General features: G+C 44.7%; 1 protein-coding gene across 3 annotated transcripts in view; it reads right to left on the bottom strand.

Moving 5' to 3' along the window:
- The window catches only part of TNIP3 (TNFAIP3 interacting protein 3), a 451042-nt gene that overhangs the window by 19211 nt on the left and 408668 nt on the right, over positions 1-23163 (bottom strand). For all 3 annotated transcript variants that reach the window (XM_069631170.1, XM_069631168.1, XM_069631169.1), the window contains exon 6: positions 6320-6439. In XM_069631170.1, the coding sequence (XP_069487271.1) occupies positions 6320-6439 (120 nt within the window). The remainder of the gene's footprint in view (positions 1-6319; positions 6440-23163) is intronic.

The raw sequence follows: 23163 nt of genomic DNA, 5'->3' as shown, positions 1-23163 counted from the left end.
TTTATAAACACCTTGGTGTCATATGAATAAGATGGTAAATGTACCTCATAACTGCCACTGGATATCCATAACGGACATAGGTAAAGATTATATAACCAGGGTGACAATGAAGAACCTTGTGGTGCTCCACATCACAAAGGCAGTGCATCGGAAATAAACCCTCCAGATCTCACATGCCGTTCATGAACTGAGAGGAAAGATTTGTACCAATGAACTGTCTGTTTAGAGATATTTGGAATCTCTCTAAGACGTTTGAGTAAGACGTGATGGTCCACCGTAGCAAAGGCAGCACACAAGTCCAGCATTACCAACAAGGACAAATCTCCTTCATGTGCGACCCTTAAAACCTCATCCCAGACAGCCAGAAAATTCGGATTGGAGAGGGTCCAAAAATTACTCTTTCTCCACATGTTCCTACAACTGAATTGTGACCACATTCTCAGGAATTCTTCTTGGTCTTGGTCATGGCAGGCAGCCACCGGACAATAATTTGGAAGGACATGCAAGTAAAGACCTGAGTGTGAGAAACTACTTTAAGGTAAGTTGTTGTAAAGTTGGCAATAAAGAGAATGCAAGACCCAGAAGTATATGGGAAGAGCTACATAAGCTTATGAAGGAAACATCAAGAGACTATCGGGGAAGATAACTTAAGAATCCTATATGCTAAAGAGAAACTCTGAGTATCAATAACCACATGGGTGAAGCTATAGCCTTACAGAGAAACTCACTGAGAAGAAGACAAGAAGAACCACGACCAGAAGAAGACAGACATTTTCTTGGCCTAGTTTGGTTTGAGTTATTCATATTGGTGGTAGGGTCATGTAAAGTTAGGTTTGGGATAGACTACAATATATTTACTTTGAACTTCCTGATGACAGACGGGCACCTTTGGTTACTTTAGAGAGGCAAGGCAATCCCTTAGTAATAGGGAAAGATAGGCTTTTGTCTTATAATTTTCATTAAATAAAAGGTAACATGTCCTCAGTGTCTCCAACTTATTCTACCCGCCACAGTTGCTACTGTTATCACATTGCACTCCTCCTGAAGATATTGCTGCACTCTTTTGTGCTAATACATAAAGCGAAGGTGGTATACCTTTCAGGCTGTGTCTCTTTCCCCTTTTCTGTGGGTGCTGATGAATTATGGTGCTAGGATTTCCCATCATATGTTTGGTTGCTTTTCTTAGCAAGTGGGTGAGAACTTTTGACCTTATCCTCCTTTGGTTTACCTTCATCAGCAGTATTACATTTGTTTGAAAGACCCCTCTGATTTTGCATATGGTAAAATAGGATCATAGGTCAGGGTAAGTTCAAAATCACAATGGACAAAATGTAATATTTGCTGTGGTATTGTGGATGGGCAAGCATGATGTGTGCATAAGCAATTCACATTCTAGGAAACATGCATAAATGTTGAAATTCATAAATGAAATTTGAGCAAGTGTATCCTGAAAAATCCATGCAGTGTGTTTGAACAGCACTGTCCATGTGCAAGAACAGTGTGGATTTATATATTTTGGGATCCAATTGCTTTTCATTCCTCATATGCTAAGTGATGTTTGACATTTGCACATTCCAAGATATTTTAACCACATGCAAGTTCACACAGTACCGGCAGGTGCTCACACCCCACGCAGAATTAATCATGCACATTTTTTGAGAAATAGGCATTTCCATCCTGTCATATTTGACTCTGGCCTCAGTGTTTGTTTGTTTGTTTGTTTGTTTATTTTATTTATATAGCGCTCCAGACCCAGAGGTAGAAGGGCGCGTAAGGAAGCGGTTACAGAGTGGCATAAATACATTTTCATAATCCAACCAAATGGGATATGTATAGTTACAGGTACATCCATTTACACAATTTACAAATTACAAACATGAATAAGCAGTATGTCGTACACTTGCAACATTAGCAGAAGGAGTGGGTGTTATGTTTTAGTCAGTAGCCAATCAATAGAGTGTTTCCGAAAAATCTGAAATGACTCAATGGTTTTTATGTTGAGTGGTAGAGTGTTCCAGAGTTGGGGGGCAAGTACTGAGAAGCTAGTGCCATCTGCTCTTTTTAAGGAGAATCTAGGTACTGTTAAGCATAGTGTGTTGGAGGATCTGGTGGTTCTATTGGCGGTAAAGTGTAAAATAGGCAGCCCTTTTCTAGAGGCTATGTTAGCTCCTCTTTGCAGAAACAATTTGGCATGCATCAGACTGTTACATATTCAACAGTGGACTGGAGGCACAACTGCACAAGGCCCTTCTGACTCTCCCGATTTCACAAGTCCACTTGGTGAATTTAGATATTTTCATTCCATGTTCTGCAGTATGCCCAAGCATACACTTTCGCAATCCTGCAAAGACTTCAATTCTATAATTAAATATATATATATATAAATATATATATATATATATATATCAGATTGCATTCCGTCAAGAGAGCCCTCTTGTCGAAAAATATATATATATACATATTCACTGAAAAAAACCTTAGTTAAGGTGCATCTGATTTTTGCAGATTTAACGTAATAAAACCCTTGAAATTCAGCAGACGTGGGATGTCATGACCAGCTTAATTGAGCGCGCTCTCGTTGATGTCCCCCATAATGGCATGTCCACATAATGTCATTTTGTATGTCATTGTGAATCCATTCTCTTATAATATGTATTTACTCATGTGCTTTTCAATGGGAACGCACTGAGTTAAGCTGATCATGACTTACCACATCCGCTGAATTTCAAGTGTTTTGTTGCGTTAAATCTGTGCAACGTAACAGCACCTTAAACTAATGTGTTTGTAGTGAATTTCAAGGGTTTCGTTACACCTTAATGTTTTTACAGGCCACTAGTCATAGACTTAGGCCATGGTCAGTGGCCCTGGCCTTTGGTTGTGTCCATTGTACATGTTCCTCCAATATGTTTCTTTTGCACCCACAAGGTGGCCGCTATACATGTCTTTCATGCACACTAGCCATGGCCTTTGGCCCTGACCAGTGAGCACAGCCTTTAACCATGCCCACTGTATATTTTAAAACACTACCGGGCCACTGGCCATGGTATTCGGCATGGCCAGTGGCCTCTGCCTTTGGCCGTACATGTTCCCCCAATATGTTTCTTTTGGACCCACTAGGTGCCCACTATACATGTATAGCCCACTATCCATGTCTTTCAGGCACACTAGCCAGGGCCTTTGACTCTGGACGTGCCCACTGTATATTTTAAAACACTACCAGGACACTAGCCAGGGCCTTTGGCAGTGACCAGTGGCCACAGCCTTGGACATGTCCACTGTACATGTTCCCCCAATATATTTCTTTTGGACCCACTAGGTGGCCACTATATATGTCTTTCAGTCCCACTAGCCAATGAGCACGGCCTTTGGCCATGCCCAGTGTATATTTTAAAACACTACCGGGCCACCAGCCCTGGCCTTTGGCCATGGACAATGGCCAGGGCCTTTGGCAGTGTCCACTGTACATGATCCCCCAATATGCTTCTTTTGGACCCACTAGGTCAAAGGCTGTGTCCACTGTATATTTTCAAACACTACTGTGCCACTAGCCATGGCCTTCAACTGGTCGACTGGAAATGTTCTCCCGATATGAATCTTTGGGCCCATTAGATGGCCACAGCCTTTGGCCATTGCCACTATACATGTCTTTCGGGTCCACTATCAATGGCCTTCATCCCTAGTCAGTAAGAACAGCCTTCGGCAGTGCCCACTGCATATTTTAAAATAATACCGGCTACTAGCCATGGACTTCGGCCATGGCCACTATACATGTCTTTCGGGCCCACTATATTTTAAAACACTACCAGGCCACTACCTTCTGTACATGTTCCCACAATATGTTTCTTTTGGATCCACTAGGTGTCCACTGCCTTGACATTGGCCATTATGCATGTCTTTGGGGCCTACTAGCCAGGGCCTTCAGCCAAGGCCAGTGGCCATGGACTTCGCCTGTGTTCACTGTAGAGGTTCCCCCAAAATGTTTCTTTTGGACCCACTAGGTGGTCCCGACTTTTCGCCTTGAACACTATCCATGTCTTTCGGGCGAAATAGCCAGGGTCCTCGGCCCTGGGCATTGAGCACACAGTCCGTATTGCATCCCCTTGCATGTTGCCCCAATAAATTACCCCACACCTCACCGTAGCTGTAAAATTCCAATTTCTTTTGTATTCCTCTCATTTTTTTAACTCTCTCTTTTCCCCATTACTGCGGTTATATTAGAATGGACTACAATTCAGTGTTATCCGTGTGGAGCTCTTTTATTTCCCGATCCTGTTTTCTAACATAACCCAAAATATATGCAAAACCCCTGAATATGAAAAATTGCCCCGGATATGCGAAAATTAGCTGTGAACTTGGTCCCAAGCCCTACTCCCAACTCACCAATTTGACATGGTGTCCACTTACCCCTGCCCCCCTCCAGCCTGATGCTATTTGCTAATTTTACCTCTTCCAAAAGGCATTTTTTCAACTTTTTGTTTTCAAATATTTGCAAATATTTTGAAAATGTTCACAAACATCTCTTGTATTGAACAAACAAGGCATATTTTTGATTTCTAAAAAGAATCTCTCCTGCAAAGCATCATGGGAGATATAGCAATCATTTTTGGCGAAGGGGGCACCCCGTTCCCTGAGAGATAATTTAAAAATGACTGAATGGAATAAAACCACACCACTCCTGGACATCGAGCCAATGCTTTGTGCCCAAGTTGTTTCGTACTGGGTCCAATTCCATCCAGCGGTTTTGGCTGTGTGCTGGAGCAAAATTTTGACTTTTCTCTATGGGAAAATAAATGAGAACTGAGCCGAAACAGCGTTTTATTTCTTTATTTGAACACTTATATATTTTTTATTGCATCTTTCCCAAAATGTTGTTTGGAAAATGTCAGCCAAATCTGTCACGGGAGTCAAAAGTTATTAGCAATTCATTTTTTGGGTTTCCTATGTATCTCGATACTCAACTTAATTATAGTGTGGTCACTGCAGTACTATAATATATATCTGTATCTATATCATAGGGCGGCGATAGCCAACTTATAGTTAAGGTGAGTTGGTCTCCCAAAGGAACCCTTTAAAATTATATTGTCAATAAATTTTGATTCGAGTAATGGATTTGACAGAAATATTAGAAATGATAAGGTACTCGCGCCCGCCCTCCCGCGACAGCAAAATTTCGTGAAGATTCATTAAAAAATAAGAAAGTTATAAAGAATACAAACAATTCTTTTGCCACATTTCCAGCCGACTTCCCATTCATTTTCCCATAGACAAAGAAGGGCAATGTTTGCCAAACCGCACAGCCCAAATCGCTGGACGGATTTGGACCAGGTCAAACACAACCTGGGCACGAAGCGTTAACTCGCGATCTATGCTTGGTTTGAGGTTATTTCATGCAGTAGTTATTTAAATATTTGACAGAGAACTGGTTGCCCTTCTCAAAAATAGATAGCTATATCTCAGGGATTTACCACAAACTGGGTGTTTTTAGAAATTAAACATCTGCCAACTTGTTTTTCTCTCGATGTGAGATATATTCAAGGTTATGGCCGAGGATATGGGAAAATGAAACAGAGGAAAAAAGCTATTTGCTGGTCAAAAACATGCAAATGCCATCAGGATAGAGGTGGTTGGTGACTAGAGGGCACCCCATGAAATTTGCGATCTGGAGGGGGTCTAGGGGCCGAGTTCTGTGATCTGTGTCATCATTGTGGTCATAGGCTGCGCAACAAGAGGCGTGAAGTTTTGGTGGCTTTAGCTGAATTTTAGGGGTTTTGTTGCGCTAAGTTCTCACCTTAACGTCCCTGCAGCGCACGTTTTTTTCTTGAATTTCAAAGGTTTTGTTACAATGTATTGCTGCTGTGAAACATAAGAAGCAGGATAGTATAGCATAATGGGAAAGAATAACAGTCACAGTAGAAGTGGAAGAGAAGGAAATGTGCCTGACACAGCAATCAGTGCTAGCAGAGTTTCTCTGAAAACCAAGGCTTTAGTTCCTTCCTGAAGTGCGCATGGGTGGGGGCTCCCCGGATGCACTTTGAGAAGCAGTCCTGAAGAATATACATAGCTGAACATCATAAAACATTGTAAATATGCATTATCCTGTCTTTTCCTTAATCATACCTGTTCTGTGGGGAAACAGATGAGTTTGCGGACTTGTGGATGGATGGAGTGATGTAAAAGTGTTTAATCGGTACATAGAGATTTGGATAGATCTGTTTATATTAATATATGCAGTTAACATATTATTTGACTCACCACATATTAGATTTAAAAAAGAAAATTTCACGTTTAGATCCATCTACACCCATTCAAAATATCTCACCTGGTGCTTCAGGACTTCTATTTGTGTTATCATTTCTTCATTATCGAAATCAGCAACATTCCTTTTCGAATCAGATGCGCCTCCTGAAATGTGGTCTTTTTTGAATGTCTCCAGAAGAACCTGACGCATAGAAAATGAGAGAATATTATAGATACTGCCATCATTTCACTGACACCCAAAGGATCACACTAGTGACATCCAATAGACCTCGACCATGGTGAAATCACTGACTTCAAAATATAACTACTATAGCAATAACACTCGATCAGAAGGGCAGAGATGGGTGGCAATGGCCGAGATCTCAGTTATAGTGTGAGGGCCTTACCGATTGGCCCCAGTGCCGTTACAGCCCAATCTGGCCTGATGGATCGGGTGTTATTTCTATTAGCACCCGGGTTTTGAATTTGATGCAATATGTTGAATGAACGGGACACCATTCAAACAAAATACTTACTTAAGATGGCCACCATGGAGCTGGAAGACAGGGCTCCATACGTAGCCCCACTTCCATTTCCATGGTGACCAAAAGGGACATGGAGTGGTGGCGCCTCTGCCAAAGAAATCATTTAAGTGGGACCAGAGACCCGAGGGGATCGGAGGGGAGGGTTGGAGGAAGATGGCAGGTGGGGAAGGAGCTAACAGGTTGCTTGGAATGCAGGCTGGGATTGGTGGATTCATCCTGTGATTTGAGCAACCTAATTGGTTGACTTCCCTGCCCCGGGTGCCAATATACATTTAAAACTAATGCAACACTTCAGCACAGGAGCATATACAAGTAGATAAATGCTGACACAGTAGTCAGGAGGGGAAGCATATGTGTCAGAGTTCCGATCCATGGTTGCCCTTAAATGATGTGTGTGCCATCAATTACTATGTCACAGATGAACAGCTTACCCAACCCTTAATGATTACAGCTGGAATGGGTGGTTTGTCAAAGCACCTGTAGGAGCTTGAGATTCAGCAGGAAGACCATTGGGAAGCTGGGAGTCAGAGAAGCATAGGAACCACAGGGTAAAACTAAGGGATTTGGGATGGCAAACCCTGACAACTCTTATACAATATCAATAATACAGACTTGTTATTTGATACACCACACAAAGAATATATTTAAGAGTTGAAACCACTTAATATAATAGGGCTGTATTCTGGTGCACATATCTACTCTGATTTTGTCTTATGCATATTATTTTTACTATTATTATTAGGGGATTTATAGAGAGCGGACCTAGCTTCGGGAAGCAACAGAGCGCTTTACAATCATGGGAGGAAGCACAGTGAGGGAAGCAGAGAAAACGGTTTAGGACGAAAAGATCGTAAAAAAATGGTCGCAAAGAGCAAAAGTTCTAAAAATGCTACCACCAAAGGTTCGAACACCAAAAGTTCGATCCTTTGGTGGTAGCATTGTAAACAAAAAGAAACAGGGGCTGCGGGAGTGTCCCCCGCATCGACCCGCTCTCTATACTCTTTATGGTATAGTGAGCAGGGGTTGTGGGGGACACCACCGCAGCCTTCTGTTTAAAAAAACAAGAAACAGGGGGTGCAGGGGTGTTCCCTGCATCGCCCGCTCATTATACTTTATGGTATAGTGAGCGGGGGTTGTGGGGGACACCCCTGAAGCCTTCCGATAAAAAAAAAAGAAAGAAAAGGACCCTGCGGCGCCGGTTCCCGATCACAGAAGTGAAAGGGAACTGGCGCTGCAGGAACCAGCGTGAAGATGAAGGTAAGTAGGGTTTGTTTATGTTGGGGGTGTGCTGAGGGTGTGGGTGGGGGGGTTTTATGGGTGTGTTGTGTGTGTGAGAGAATGTATGTGTGTTCGCATGAGAAAGGTGCAAACCTTTGGTAGTTTGCACCTTTCTCATGCGAACGATTTGCCCACGGTAAATTCAGCCGCAGGCAAATCACTTGGATTCGAGAAAACGGGAGCAGGAAGCTATTAGGGGAGGATGAGGGGGGAAATCAAGAGATCTACAAGCAATCAGGAGAGTAGTCAGTGGGGAGCAAATCACTGAGTCTCAGGCAGGGCAGGGAGTGTAGCGTGTGTGGATCTAGGTGTTTGGGTGCAGTCATTTGTTGATGGTGAAGAGAAAGGTCCTGAGCTTTATCCTGAACTGCAGAAGTGATGGGGCCAGTCTGATATTGAGATACAGGGAAAACTACAAATGTGTGAAATGTGCCAACCTCTTTAAATTGGCACATCAGATGCAGTTCCATAAGAACCTCATATTACTATCATAGAGGTATGATCACACTGAAGGAAACAATAGGCCTCATTACGAGTCCGGCAGAAACCGAGCCGGAAAAACCGGCAGGTTACCGCCGGACTCGTATTACCATTCCGCCTCCATGATTCCTGGAATCACCGGGGCATTACAACCCCGGTGACCTAATAATTCCGGAGGCGGAATTCGGTAAAACCCATTCCCATGGAGTCCCGTAGGACTCCATGGGAATGGGGAAGTGGAAACACCAGCACATGCTGTAATGGTGCCAGTGTTTCCACGTCTGCCTGCAGGCGGGTGGTGTTAAACCCGCCAGGTCAGACCTGGCAGGAGTGACACCTCCCGCCTGCAGAACTCGAGATCAGCCGGTCTGGAAACAGCAGTTGCGGTGGGTTTACCGCCACTGTTATTTCCGGACCGGCTGACTCGTAATGAGGCCCAATATCTTTAGAAAGTAATTTTTAAACAATGTAGAGTTGGTATGGAATTCATCATCATCATCCTCAATATCACCTTTGTTGTGCTCCTTTCACAGAAAGGATTTTGGCGATTATAACCTCTTTTGATCACAATGGGACAGATTACAGAAACTTTGCACGGATGAAAGTGCAAAGTTGCATGGTATTACCACTAAGGTAAAGTTTGCCCTAGAGCAAACAACATTTGAGCTGTATTACAAAACCTCAATTACTATGGCAAGTGCAATTTTGCATCGTATAAGCATTAGGAGAAAAAATATCCTAGTGCATAAAACATGCCTTTTCAGTGCATTTGTGTCCAGGGCAACACCCACCTGGTGCCTTCCTGCTTGCCGCTCTGTTTCCCTACTTAAGGAGCCCTTCAGCTTCTTTTCCTTTGCAGATGGGGAGCATGTGCAAGTGGATCTAGGTCACCTGGCCTAAGCCCTGCCCACCTGGTGCCTTCCTTCCTGCCTGCCGCCCTTTTTTTCACCTCTTAGCAAGCCCCGCCCACCTGGTGCCTTCCTGCTTCCTGCTCTTTTTCACCACTTAGCAAGCCACGCCCACCTGGTGCCTTCCTGCTTGCCGCTCTGTTTCCCTATTTAAGGAGCCCTCCAGCTTCTTTTTCTTTGCAGATGGGGAGCAGGTGCAAGTGGATCTAGGTCACCTGGCCTAAGCCCCACCCACCTGGTGCCTTCCTGCCTGCTGCTCTTTTTCACCACTTAGCAAGCCCCGCCCAACTGGTGCCTTCCTACTTGCCGCTTTTTTTCACCACTTAGCAACCCCCACCCACCTGGTGCCTTCCTTCACCATCACCGTCTTGTGGCCAATGCTGGATTTGACTTTTATGGACTTCATTCATTCACGGTGCGTCACTATTTCTCAACTCTCATGCTGGACTTCCTTTGCATCTTGTACTCATGGTGGTCCTGAATCATGCTATTCCCATCTTCATCTTGTATCCTGGCTTGCAACATTATGTGTTACTACTGACTTCTGCAATTGTTTTCGCTCTCCACTCTTGCTTCTCCACTCTTTTTGACTGCTTACTCTCTGTTCTCTCCTCCTTTCCCTTCTCCCTTTTCCTATCTCCCCCCTTACGTTCTTCTATGCACTTACTCTATCAGAATTGTCCCTGGACCTAATATGATAGCAACCTCGTCTGTTTTCTCCACCCTCCCATTACTGTTTTCTCCTCACCACCACCCCTCCAGCACTATCTGAAATGTCGTCAGGCCTAGTATGATAGTCACTTGTTTTGTTCCTCCCCGCCCTTTCTGCACCCCTCTCCCTCACCTTTTGTTTTTCTCCGGCTCTACCAGAAATGTTGTCAGGCCTAGTACGGTAGTCGCCTGTCTGTTTCCATTTCCTTCCCACTCTCCCCCTCCCTTCTTTATCTATGTTTTAGCTCTTGCACTATCTGAAATGTCGTCAGGCCGAGTACGATAGTTAATTTCGCACCCTTACTGTTCATGGCCTGTAAGAATGTGGTTGTATTTTCCCTTGTTCCCTCCCTTGCCTTGAAGCGCTTTGAAACACATTGTGTTTAGGCGCTATATAAATAAACTATCATATCATATCATATCAGGGCAAAGTTTGCCCTAGTGCTAATGCCATTCCTTATTTAAATCTAAGCATTTCAACTACTATGAACAACTGGTATAAACAGGGCAAGTGCACATCTATGCAGAGGGGCCGTTTCTTGCGCCGGGTCCTCAATCTCAGTGTTTCTTCCATGTGCGTGCAATCCATGCATGCATGGCCACCATCCGGCTGCACGAGGATGTTTGTCTGCGCATGCTTCATACACGCTAGCCCACCACATACCTACCTTTGTTGGGACTGCAATGGTAATGAAATGAGCATTCTTCAGGCTTGCTTGGTATTCTTCTGAGATGGTTGCTGATTCTTGATGCACTGGAGCATTCTGGTGTTCTCTGCTTCTCGTTCTGTGATTGCTCACCTGCCTCGTGTGCAATGACTCCAGCGTGATAGAGTTGACAGGCCTGACATCCATTAGTGACTGATTGCCAATGGGCCCGTAGCTGATTCCTCGGTGGAGCTCTTACGTCACTGTGTCTGTTGCCAGTTTCTCTCTCCCCCCAAGCCTGTCCCCAGAGAGCCTGTCCCCAGACACAAAGAGTATTTTACAGGTGTGATGTGTGGGTTTACTGTTGTGTTCTGACTGTTATTTCTTTTGAACAGTGCTTTTCCATCGGAATCCCGAGTCTGACCGTCTCCTGCTGTAACATGATTTGTTCATGTTTGCGTATCCATAACTGGGGCTCCATCCTTCCAGCAGGTCTCCCCGTCCGTCTCTATGCAATCCTAACTTTTACAATGTCACCTGGTTTAAAAATTGGAACGTGCACTGCATTGCTTCAATTGCATGTCTTCTGTCTTTGATCTTATGCATTCATTATTGTGGATCTTCTATTCTGGAGGTCACAACCTCTGTCCCATGAGTTGAAATGGGCTCACTCCAGTGATAGCGTTTGGAGTCAGGCGATGAGCTCAGAGGTGTTGCTAGGTCTGGGAAAGATCTGGGGCTCTGCTAATGTCGGGACTGTCTGGACTTGGGCTAGCTAGCCTTTTGGTTGTAGAACCTGAGCTTCTATCCCAGGGCTACTACCAAAGGACCCATGACTATAGCCTCGCCAGCGCCACCCCCCCCCCCAACCCTAGAAAGGCCTCGGGATGAGCTGCAATGGCAGTCCTTGGTATGGTGTACTCATCTTCCCTTCAAGAACTGCTAGCCACAGGGCTCTTTTCATTAACCAGTTGGCCCTTTCAACTTGGCCCGTTGCCTGTGCATCGAAAAAGATGATCAACAATGAGATACTTTCCTGTCTTATAACAATTAAATCAGCTTATGTGATATCAGCTGCATTGCATTATTGGTCACAAGATCAGCTGGATATCTCTCTCTCTCCTGAATATTTCTTTAAGTACATTATGGTGTGGAAAAAGTAATGTCCTGTACAAAATGGCGCTCTATCCCTTTCAGTAGGTAATGCCCATGGATGGTGCCATATTTCAATTCCAAATGCATATGTTCAACTGGCCGAATGAAGTTTAATCCCACTGTTTCCCATACAGAATGTAGGCCTTCTACGGTCATATTATGAGCTTGCTAGCCATTGAGTCTCGTATCACTTTGCAGACAAGGGGTGGCCGTTGGGGGGCCATGGCCAGCCTTATAAAAATGTATGCTGGCCCCCTCACCGACCTGCCTGCCTCTTATGAATGCAACCTCGTGTGCCACCCCAAGTGACCTCATCAGGCCACCCCTATGAAACATTTCTGTGTGTGCCAATGAAGTCTGTTGGGCCTCAGCCATTCTTCAGATCCCTCCTGCCCATCCCTCGAAGAGAGAAATTAGGCCAAAGAGCATTTTCATGCCCGTATGTTAAATCTACGCCCTGTCAAGGTTAGATGAGCGAGATGCACAACTCCTGGACACGCAGCAGTGCCTGCTGTGCTTGCCCTATCTGGAACCCACTTTTCTCTCCTTGGGAGAATGAAACTGAGGAGTAGAGCACATTCACCTTCCCATGTCACGCCCTTTTACTGTCATGGTAAGGGCAACAGGGCACATGTCTCTGCAGCGCATTGTGGCCTTTGTTGGACCTATGACATCCACAAGATCGTGCCTTTCCATCCCATGGATAGAGAAACTGTGAGGGGGAGACCAGCACAATCTCAGATTGAAAAAATGGCGAGACAAATGCTATCCCATGCCTCATAATTGCCCCCACCATAGTCATCTGTTTAGTTCTGTATCCCAGTTCTCTTTACTGACTTCTCTTTTTCCAACTACCTGCTGACATCTCTGAAGCTGCACTCCCTACAGGCTCTAATTCCTATGGTGCTTAAGGTTTGTAGGAATGAGGTCACTGGAGGGCTTGCGTGTACTGTATTTGAAAGCAACATCTGAACATATCATCTTTTTTTTCTCGGCTGAATCGACATCTCACCCACACATCTCAGCACTATTTTGTGCCAAGTGTGTCCTTGAGATACGCCAGACACAGCCTTCCAAGTCATTTTGCCACTAGGTATTTCCTTGCTATTCAATGGGGTTTGAAGCACCTGTACCACCATACCCTGGCAACAACACACACAGTTGCACTGTTGCACAGGAGGAGGAGAGTGTGACATAGATGTCCTTTCAGGTTAATGGGCATGGAGGCACCCGTCACAATTTTGAGTTTCTGCTGTTGTACCCACAATAGATTGGGAGCTAGGGTTTGATCTTTGGGACCACCAAATCATCTTGGTGAACCAATAAATCGAAGGTTCACCTGATTTCAATCCACTCCATCAATGTTCGTTTATCACTGTAGACAGCCACCACTATTGAGTGTCATGGGCTTTGCTTTCATTAATTGTTAGGGATTTATAATGTATTGTTTTTATAAGATACAGTATGGTATAATGCCATTACTGCGTACAGTACTCTATTCCTAATGCCACTCAAACAGACATATGTGTACAGGACCCTGAAAACAAACAATGTACGCCTTTTAGCTGATAGTCTGACGGGAACAAAAAGTACAGCAAGCTCAATACCATAGAGGCCATTAAAAAGACAACACATCTTATATTGTGGCAAAAGGTGTATGTTGGTTGATATTGCAAATGTTTATTAGAAGCACAATTCAAGAGAAAGACAAAGTCAACCATGACAACCTGTGGTAGGATTACATTCTTGTTCAAAAGTCATGGTACCAGTGGGAGGACCAGAACCGCCATTGCTGCCTCTTGCAATGCTGTGAAGAGAGATTCTCACATCAGCAGTTCCTTTTCACATTAGGGATCTAGCACTACATGTTCCAGAATGCATGGGATCTACTGCCGTATACTACACACAAAACAAGCAATGTGTAGGCTTCTCTGAATACAGACTCCACTAAGACACGTGTTGGAAGAGCGTCCCGAGGGACATCATTACACCAAAATGCCACGGGTAGCGGAAGAGACATCACATGATCCTTCACCTCTGATGACATCACAGGAAGTGATGCCATTACCCCACCCCCAAGTGACATCACGGAAAGTGATTGTACATGTCGTTTCACACGTTGACAAAACAGGAAGCTTCATTACATAGCATTGTTACTTAGTACACTAAGAAAAATATGATCACAATATTGCTGTAATACGATATACATTTCATACAATAATAGATCACCATATGTATTGTTAATATGTTGATCTATTTTGGTGATGTATATAGGCCCAAATTACCAAATTACTGTGAATGTAAGCAGACACCCAAAACAACAGCCTGGACTATTGTACATCACTCGGGCTGAACTGTAAACAGACAGAGCAACTCGAAGAGGCCTGGACCCCAAAGTGCAGGCATCCAGTGCCTGTCAAGTGTCTGGCCACAGACTGGAACCAGAAACGGACCCACACAAGTACAACCAGAAGAAATGATGGTCTGGAGGATTGGCCAGAGCTGTGCCAGTGGTTATGATTGATTTGAAACTTTCCAGCAGTAACCTTTTTGTTTTGTAGCACACCGTTTTTTTTTTTTTTGTTAGATGGGAGTTAGAGGGGAAGGATGTGTTGCAGGTCACAGTATTTGCAGGTTTTTAAATAGATTTTGAAATGTAAACAGCAGCAGCAGCTCTATGAGATCAGCCCTAGAAAAGGCTGCTTTCATTATTTTCATTGGTCCTTTATAGCTTGCTTAATGCCAGCCTCCTGCAGCTTCCAAGCACTGGAACAGAAACTGAACCCATGTTGCACTGCATCCTCCTGTTCCCAAAGCAAGCGTGTTGCCCCCGAGGTAGTCTTCCAAATTTGTTTTTTTTTAATTGAGGAAGCAACAGATGGTTTATTTCAAAGGTGGAGGGCAACTGCATGTAAATCAATGATCTCACCTTGCATCTATCTACAGCGTGCCTGTGATGCAGGTCTGGCAGATCTGGGTCAGGTCACACAGTTCCTAGGCAGGATCGGTGGACGAAGCCACTGGAACAAACCCCTCTCATCGCATGCCCAGTGGCTCATTGCATGTGCAAAGCAGACAACGAGAAACACTGATGAGATTTGCGTTCATGCTGTGATGTCACTGATCACTGCAGGACGCACTAACACATTCCCAGCTAGCTGGCCGTAGCCCTCATAAGCTTCCTGTTTGTAGAGTACTGGGCATGAGCTGCACAGATAGCCCTGCCTCTGTACCCAACCATTCAGGAATTCTTCACTAATGGACTGCCAACCTGTTAGCGATGGTGGCTTCATAGCTTTTCCTGCATCCCTGCTATTTCTCCAGCTAACGAGATTGAGATTCTAGGTGAAAAAAGCTGTGGCACATTTAGCTGCATTTACAACTGCCTTTTTCAGGCGCAGCACATATATCTGCTCTTGGGACTGCCTCTTTGTCCAGTGTCCCAGTAGCAAGAACAGGTATAGGGGTAGCAGAGGGGGGCAGAGGTAGCAGCTCTAACCCCTGGTTACCCCCAAATGATGTCCCTGAGCGTCCCACCAATACAACATGTTGGACAGCATTGTACATCTTGGATATCCCTTACTGTACACAGAGACAATCTTCATTGCTCGATAAACTACCCCACTTTCCTCCTTCCGCAGCGGAATCTGCAATTCCCTCGCTCTCGTTTCATAACCTTCCAGTTCATACCTGACTGAGTGCTGAGGCTTACAATGTTCAGGTTCATCAAGAGTACTTGCGACACTGCACTGCAATGCCTTCCCTGGGGAGCGGGACTGATGTGCCCTTATGGTGGCAGCCTCCGCTAGCATGGTGGCGCTATAAACAGTGATCATTTAGACATCTGAATTATAGACTGTCTTCCGGTATGACAATAGCCAGTGCAGCACTTAAAACGTAGGAAAAGATGGCCGAGTGCACCTTTATTGCTGGTTCTCTTTAGAATAGAGTATTTGCAAAGACCTAGTCCAATCCAATGGCAGCATTCTATAAATGGAGACCAACAGGTTCTATGACAAGCAATGGACCATCAGAAGCAAAACGCGTATTTTCATTGATAAACCAACTCTGGAACCTAAGGAACCTGCAATGAAATAGGAACGAACTCAGAAGGTTAGGGAGAACGTACCCCAAAGCCAAAAGGCCAAGGAAATCAGAAAAGTACCCTTTCTCTGCCTTTGCAAGCTGCTCCACTCTACAAAGGGAGAGAATGAGAGAGAGAGAGAGAGAGAGAGAGGAAGAGAGAGAGAGAGAGAGCAAGTGCGTGTGTCTCTCTCGCTGTTTCTACTCCTGTTGCAAACATTTCCATTGCCATTAGCATTGCAGGGGTTTGATATTGTGTTAATTATAATACTGTCAGTTGTGTGCTTCTGATTACAGCCCGTTATAGCCTTTTCTATTGCAGGTTTATCATGATTTTTCTATTGATTTTGGAAGGGTTTGATACTTGTAAGGCATAACATGGTTGGCTCTATTTGCAATTCCATCCCATTACAGTGTCTCATTCATTCTTCGTTTTCTATTTGCATCAGACGTTTATGATAATGTATGGGGAAGAGTAGTATCTGTTCTGTGTTTTCCATGTGTGAGGGAATATGACATTAACATGCTGTATTTTTCTTTTCTTTTGCGCCAACACCTCTGCCAGTACCGGATGTCACCTTTGAGAAGAAGAAATACCAGGGGCCAGACCAAACTGCCTGCTCTCTGGGCGACCGGGTGAAGGTGCATGGCGTGGTTCTTGATGATGAGGCTGGTGTTCAACGAGCAAAGGCCTATCAATCATATGGAAGAGAAGGACTTTTGAAGGCCTGCAAAGATGCCCATCACTCGCAGGTCTAATTGCACACAATATGCTCCCAGATATATAATACTTTCTCAGAGGTGTGCACCCAAAAGCTGCACTCATTCCTTTTGAGTAGCAGGCACGTTCATCAGATCAGCAACAACAGGGAGCACTTTCTATCCATCATTAGTGCTACCCCCTTCCTCTTATGCCATTGACAGCTCTACTCGTGGCAGCTTCACCCGCAGGATTGCAAAGCTGCGTACTGTGTATTGGCAAATCAGGTTTCACATTTCATGTTAATTAAGTATTTGGATCAAAGCTGTTGCATGCAAAACATCATACAAACTCAAAAATCCCCCTTTTGTTTAATCACTTGGTTTGATCACAACCTGTTTTTTGGGTACTTAGGATTGTGATTTGTTAATGGTCTTTCTTGTTCTTGCGCCCTCAAGCCTACGGATCCATGGTTTGCGCAAGATACGTTTTTAAAGTAAAGTGCTAATGTGGGCTTGGGCTGAGGGGGATACACAACATGGTTGTGGCTAGGCTGGATGTGTTTGACCCCTATATTGAAAGTGTGTCCAAAAAAATTGAGAGCCACTTGCTATGGAACATAGTGCAACAATCTAGATCAAACTCAACTTGCACAACTGGAAGACAGAAAACCTACATTTAAAAGGTAAAGCCATACCTTTGCCAGAGACAAAAGGCCAGAGTGCCCTGACATCAAGTAGAGGGTGCTTTTCAAGACATGAGCACATGACTTCATGTGAGCTAGATCCCCCACAACTTTAATATAATGCATTTCAATGTGAGAAGGCCAACCAGACACTGAGACCATGCACACACCACTTATCATGGACAGAATTATGCCTGTTAGGAGGCAGATGGAGAGAGTGAGAGCACTGCAGGCCAGCGCACCCATTCTATACATCACTACAGGTTAGAATTCAGACAATTATTAAAGCTTTGTTTTCACAGAATGGTGCAGGTTAAACCATGGCACGCTGACGCATGGAAGGACTACCTGCACCTGTCTAGTGAGTGTGCAGATCCTGATTGCTACCAAGCTGTAAGGGTAATTGCTCCCCTATGCTACATAAGCTGTGATGTTAAAACAAAATTCAGTGCACTGTTCAATACAATACATATTTTGTATATTGTAGTATTTGAAAGTGTGACTTCTATAGAGGTACCACAAAGGTTCTTAGCTGTGAAGGGGTTTTGATCTCTGCAGGGAGCTCCTGAATCTGTGTCGAGTCATTGCAAAGGCTGACAACGGCGCTTCAGCCAGCAAGACGTGAGGTGTATTGCTGCCCCCCAAAAAAACATACGCTTTCATGCCTTGTTGTCAAAGGGTAAAAAAAAAGAACAACAGCACGCTAAATAAATAACAGCCAGTTGGACCAATTGACTCAAGGAGGTGCGATTAGGACCTAGCTCCCATTGCCGCTGTCTTTTTCTTTTTGTAGGCAAGCGTCCTATTCGCTTCACAACCAATAACACACTTTCTAAGACTGTGGAAGCGTACAGAAGCTGGGCAGAGCATTATTCATCGCCATGTACTCGGCTAACCCCAAAGATGTGCACTACGGCCACTCTGTATCTGACTAGTTCCATACTGTGGAGAGAGTGTAGGGAAGCTGCTCGTTTGTCTTTATCTTTAGGCCACCGATGATAAAACACAACAGGAGAAACTACCATAGGCCAATCACAAAGCATCTCATACTGTGGCAAAGGATTCCTCATGGGTTGGCTGATATAAAAAGGTGCTCATGGCAAGTATTGGATATGGCAGAAGTATTTGTAGTCACTACTTTTGATTGCGAATATGATGATTAATTTAACGATTTATTTTGTTATTAAAGTATATTGCCGATGACATACATATGAATCGATCATGCCCACGTCATGATATAGGTATTTATGCTCTGCTGACAATTGGACCCGCGGTGAGACTAGGGACATGACATCATGCAGAGGTACTGACAAAAATCCATCATGCCCAAGTATGTCCATGTAGGCACTTCTTGTGCATCAGGAAGAAAAGAGGACGAGAAATAAAGAGAAAGAAAAAGCAGGAACAAGAAAAGGAAAAGAGAAAGGGATAGATAACCTTTACTGTTATAATAGGCATGCAATGACAATTAACTCAGCTATACCCAATACCATGCTAATCAATACAGTAAAACAAATCTTTAATCGGGTAAAATCAGTTCAGTTGCAGTTACAATTACAATCCATTACTGTAGCACCGACCAATACCCCCACCTTAATAAAAGTTCACATTCACATTTGCTGCGGCATTGCGGCCTCTATGCTATGTGGACCAGGGCGCGAAGTTTCCAGAAAGCCTTCCAAAGGAGACCACGCCCCCAGCCAGCTTCCACTCACTGCCCACAGCCCTCCTCAATGGAAAAGCCTCCGTGTGATGGGTGCACGCCACCAGATTCCACCATCCCATCTTGTACGTTCTTCCAATTCGACGTTATATGTTTGAGGGCAATCAAAATCACTGTTTCGAACACATGTTTTTGTGCTTTGTTTCCCTGAAAATGGGGATGTGTGCTGCCACACAATACTGATGTTAATGAGAGTTGTATCCGTGAGTCACATATCGTCTGTTTCCGTGGCCACAATGCTCTCCAGTAGCATGATGTAAATCTACAATCATATAGCATGTGGCACATCATACCAATGTCCTCCCTGTATGACCAACACAACATATTTTGCATCACCCTATGCGCCCCTCCAAGATTCGATGAGGTGAAAAGGCCATGTTGTACACCATGAATAGAGTCTGGGTGACCAATGCCGACATTGAGGTGTGCCTAAGCTTCATCCAAATATCAGGCTAGCTATCTACCACGAGGTCCCCCCACAATTCTTGCCCAAGATTTCTCTGTTTCCAGATTGGCATGAGGGTGCACTTGATAGGACACGGTTCTGTACACTGAAGGTGCTGATGACGGAGGGGGTCTAATTGAACCCCTCCCAGTTGAGGAGTACAGTACTGCAAACATTGTTCCCCCTTCCACTAGTTGACAATACCTTAGGATCTCGCCTTTACGGAGCCCATGCCTGGCCCTCAATGACTGGAACGCGACTGTACCATTCTCAGTCCATCTTTAATTGGTGTATAGAATCCCCGGGCGAATGCCACACAGGCCAAAACACTGATTTCTCTCCCACTTTGATCACATCATTGTACCAGAGAGGTTGCTGTTTCATCACCCCCCCAGTTAATTCTGCCATATTAAACCAAGAATGCAGTGCTACCTAAGTGAGATGAATTGCAGAGATGCCTCACAGCCTCTGTTCACCCCCTAGCCAAGGAATCTCTGCAGCTCCATATGGGAGAGCCAGGGCCGCCTCCATCTCAAGCCACCTGGGAGCGTTATAGTGTGTAATTTCTGTGAACCACCCCAGTGCCTGCTTAATAGCAAAGGCCATGTAGTATCGCTGAAACTGTAGGAATGTCACCCCCATTCATGTGAGGGATGCAATGTCAGTTTGAGCAGTGAAATTCTAGGTTTTGTTTTCCCCAACAAAAAAATTGGTCATACTTTTGTTGAGTGTCCCAGGAAACAGGCAACAGCGAAAGGGCATATAGGGCATAGAGAAGCACTAGGGTAACCAACATTTTGTCTTTCCAACCTTGTCCACCACAAAAAACAAAGCATAGTCCACTTTGATAACAAAGCCTCCACCTTGGACAAAACGTGGTCCACTTTCACTTTCACCGTACTTCGCAGATCCGACAAGAACTTAATTTCCAATTATTTAATCCCCTGTGGTTTCCACAGGAAACCAGCTTCTGCATAGTGAGATTGAAGGCAAAGGTTATTCAACGGCATGATTTCCATCTGCTCCGCATTCAATACGTATCCTGAACCCTCCGAATAAAGCGTAATCTCCTGCAAGAAGGGGGGTAACTGAGCCATAATACAATCCGCATAAGCTACCACCTTGACTTCAAGGTTGCTGGTCCCCAACCCCCGAATTGCCTCTGTGCACTGTAACAGGGGTTCCAGCAAGAGTACGAATAATAGGGGAGAATGGGGGCAACCCTGCTTTGTCCCACGGTTAAGTGAGAAAGACGGTGGGAGCCAGCTGTCGACGTACACCACCAACTGGGGATATTGATAGAGGCTGAAAACCAATGCAATACATCGCTCGTCAAAGCCATTCCATTTCAAGGCCTCTGGCCAGAAGAACCACCCCACCCGGATAAAAGGCCTTCTCGGCGTCCAGTGTTATTTCCGTTCAAGGCCTTTTGGAGGACCCTGCCAGGTCCAACATGTCGCAGAGCAGGCATGTGTTTGCAGCCTCCAACCTCCCCTTCATGAAACCTGCCTGATCGTTGTGGATCAGTGCCAGTAGAAGTGGGTCAATCCCCATAGCTGTAATCTAGCAAAGGTTTTTGCTTCCGCATTTATTAGAGATATCAGCCTATAGTTTTTCACCAAAGACGGGTCCCTCCCCAATTGCTGTATTACATGTATCAAGCATCATACAAGCTCCCCTGGGGATGTTCATCCCGGGTATACCCTTGGAACAACTCCAGTAGTCTCTGAGCCAACATGTCCATGAATGTGAGAAGCAGTCAACCAGTAGATCGTCTGAACCAGGGGCTTTTTAATTTGGCTATAGCCAATTTAACCTCATCCAATGTAATCCCCCGACCCAGATCCACTAAGTCATCCACGGAGACATTGTCCTTTTTGGGGTGCAGTATACTTTTCAAGTAATGGTCTATATGGTTGTGCGTGGATATAAGGCCTTATCAAAATCACTTAACGCATGGGCAATTTTCCAATCATCTGTATAGAGCCCTTCTTCCCCTTTTACAGCAGCCCCCCTGCCATGATGTCAAGTACCCTGTAAGTAGCTTCCCCGCTTTATTTGCTCCCCCCAAAATTTTTGAATTGTACTTATGCAAAAGCCCCACGGCCTTGCTCCGCATTCTTTATTGTACTTTATTTTGTCCCTCATCAATGATATCAGTTTTTCCTGGGAAGGTGAGTTTATATACTCTGCCTCCTTATTCATGATAGTGCGAAGTCTCTTAGCTGCCTCCACCTTTGCCAGTTTATTCTGCCCCACTATATACCCAATGATGTGTCCTCGTAGAGAAACTGTGTATGCATCACATATTAATGCTGGAGAGAAGCCCTCTGAACTGTTACGCCAATAGATGTCCTCAGTAAAGGTTTCCACCTATTGTACAAACTCTGAGCTCGTCAGGTCAATGTTAAGTCTCCATCTATTACTCTTCATCTGCTTTTCCACCCACAATCACCACCACAGGTGCACTGTCAGATATACGGTTTGGAGATAAGTCTGCAGCCTGCACCTGTGACATCATTCCCCTACTGATTAATATATTGTTAATTCTAGAATAAGTGGCATGAGGGGGTGAGAAGAAAGCATACTCCTGTACATCCTGGTTACATGTCCTCCACACATCCACTAACTCATTATCACATCCCAGGTGTTCAGAAGCTTTATACATCTTAGTCAGACGTAACAGGTTGAGAGATCTCCTATCTAACACTAGGTCTAATGGTATGTTAAAGTTTCATTTTACCAGCTCGAAACCCCCTATCCCCAGATTGTTGTATTTCATACTCAGGGATTCCCAAAACCTACTATTCTACTCATTGGCACCATACATATTCACACTGGTAAGCGGGGTGTCAATCATCTTTCCCCTGATCACACCCCCACATTCAAAGGATTGCACCACTGAGATTTAGGTGGTTTCCCCCTCTGAGGGGGCCCTTTTGGATTTCAGTGGAGACCTGGACTTGGCCCTTTCATGCCCCCCGACTCCTCCTCCCTCCACCGGGGTGCAATCAAGGGATCCAGATTTGGTCCTGTACAGCAGATTTATTGGACCTTGAAGCGGAGTAGACGAGCCACTGGTGCTGGTGGCCTCACCAAAGCCAAATGAGGCCCACAGCCTGCATTGGGCAGTCGCGTGAGGTTGGCAGAATAGCTCACTTCCATGTCAGCGACCTCATGCCCCCTTGACTAGCATTGAGGTATGCCTCCAAAGCTGATGGATCATCAAAGAATTTGGGGAGGCCTCCTGTGTTAGATATCCTCATTCTTGCAGGGGGTGGGTGGTAAAGTCCATACCTAAACTTTCTTCAACGTGGCTCCGGACAAAACACTAGGAATCTCCTCATCTTTGCTATTGTGTGTCTAGAGAAGTCCAATCAATCTATAGAGATTGATTGATTCTGTGGGGGCAATTTGCCAATTGATTTCTTCACTTTGTCCAGGATTTGGATTACTATAGCATGATGGAGGAGACAAGCAATAAGCAGTCTTGGGGTTGATCTATGCGCAGGTTCCAGAATACACACCCTGTGAGCTTCTTGAATTTCTAACTCTGGAAAGAAATG

The sequence above is a fragment of the Ambystoma mexicanum genome, chromosome 6q (assembly GCF_040938575.1).
Source record: "Ambystoma mexicanum isolate Mex_15411 chromosome 6q, UKY_AmexF1_1, whole genome shotgun sequence".
Lineage (NCBI taxonomy): Eukaryota > Metazoa > Chordata > Amphibia > Caudata > Ambystomatidae > Ambystoma > Ambystoma mexicanum.
This window is presented reverse-complemented; position numbering and strand designations above follow the sequence as displayed.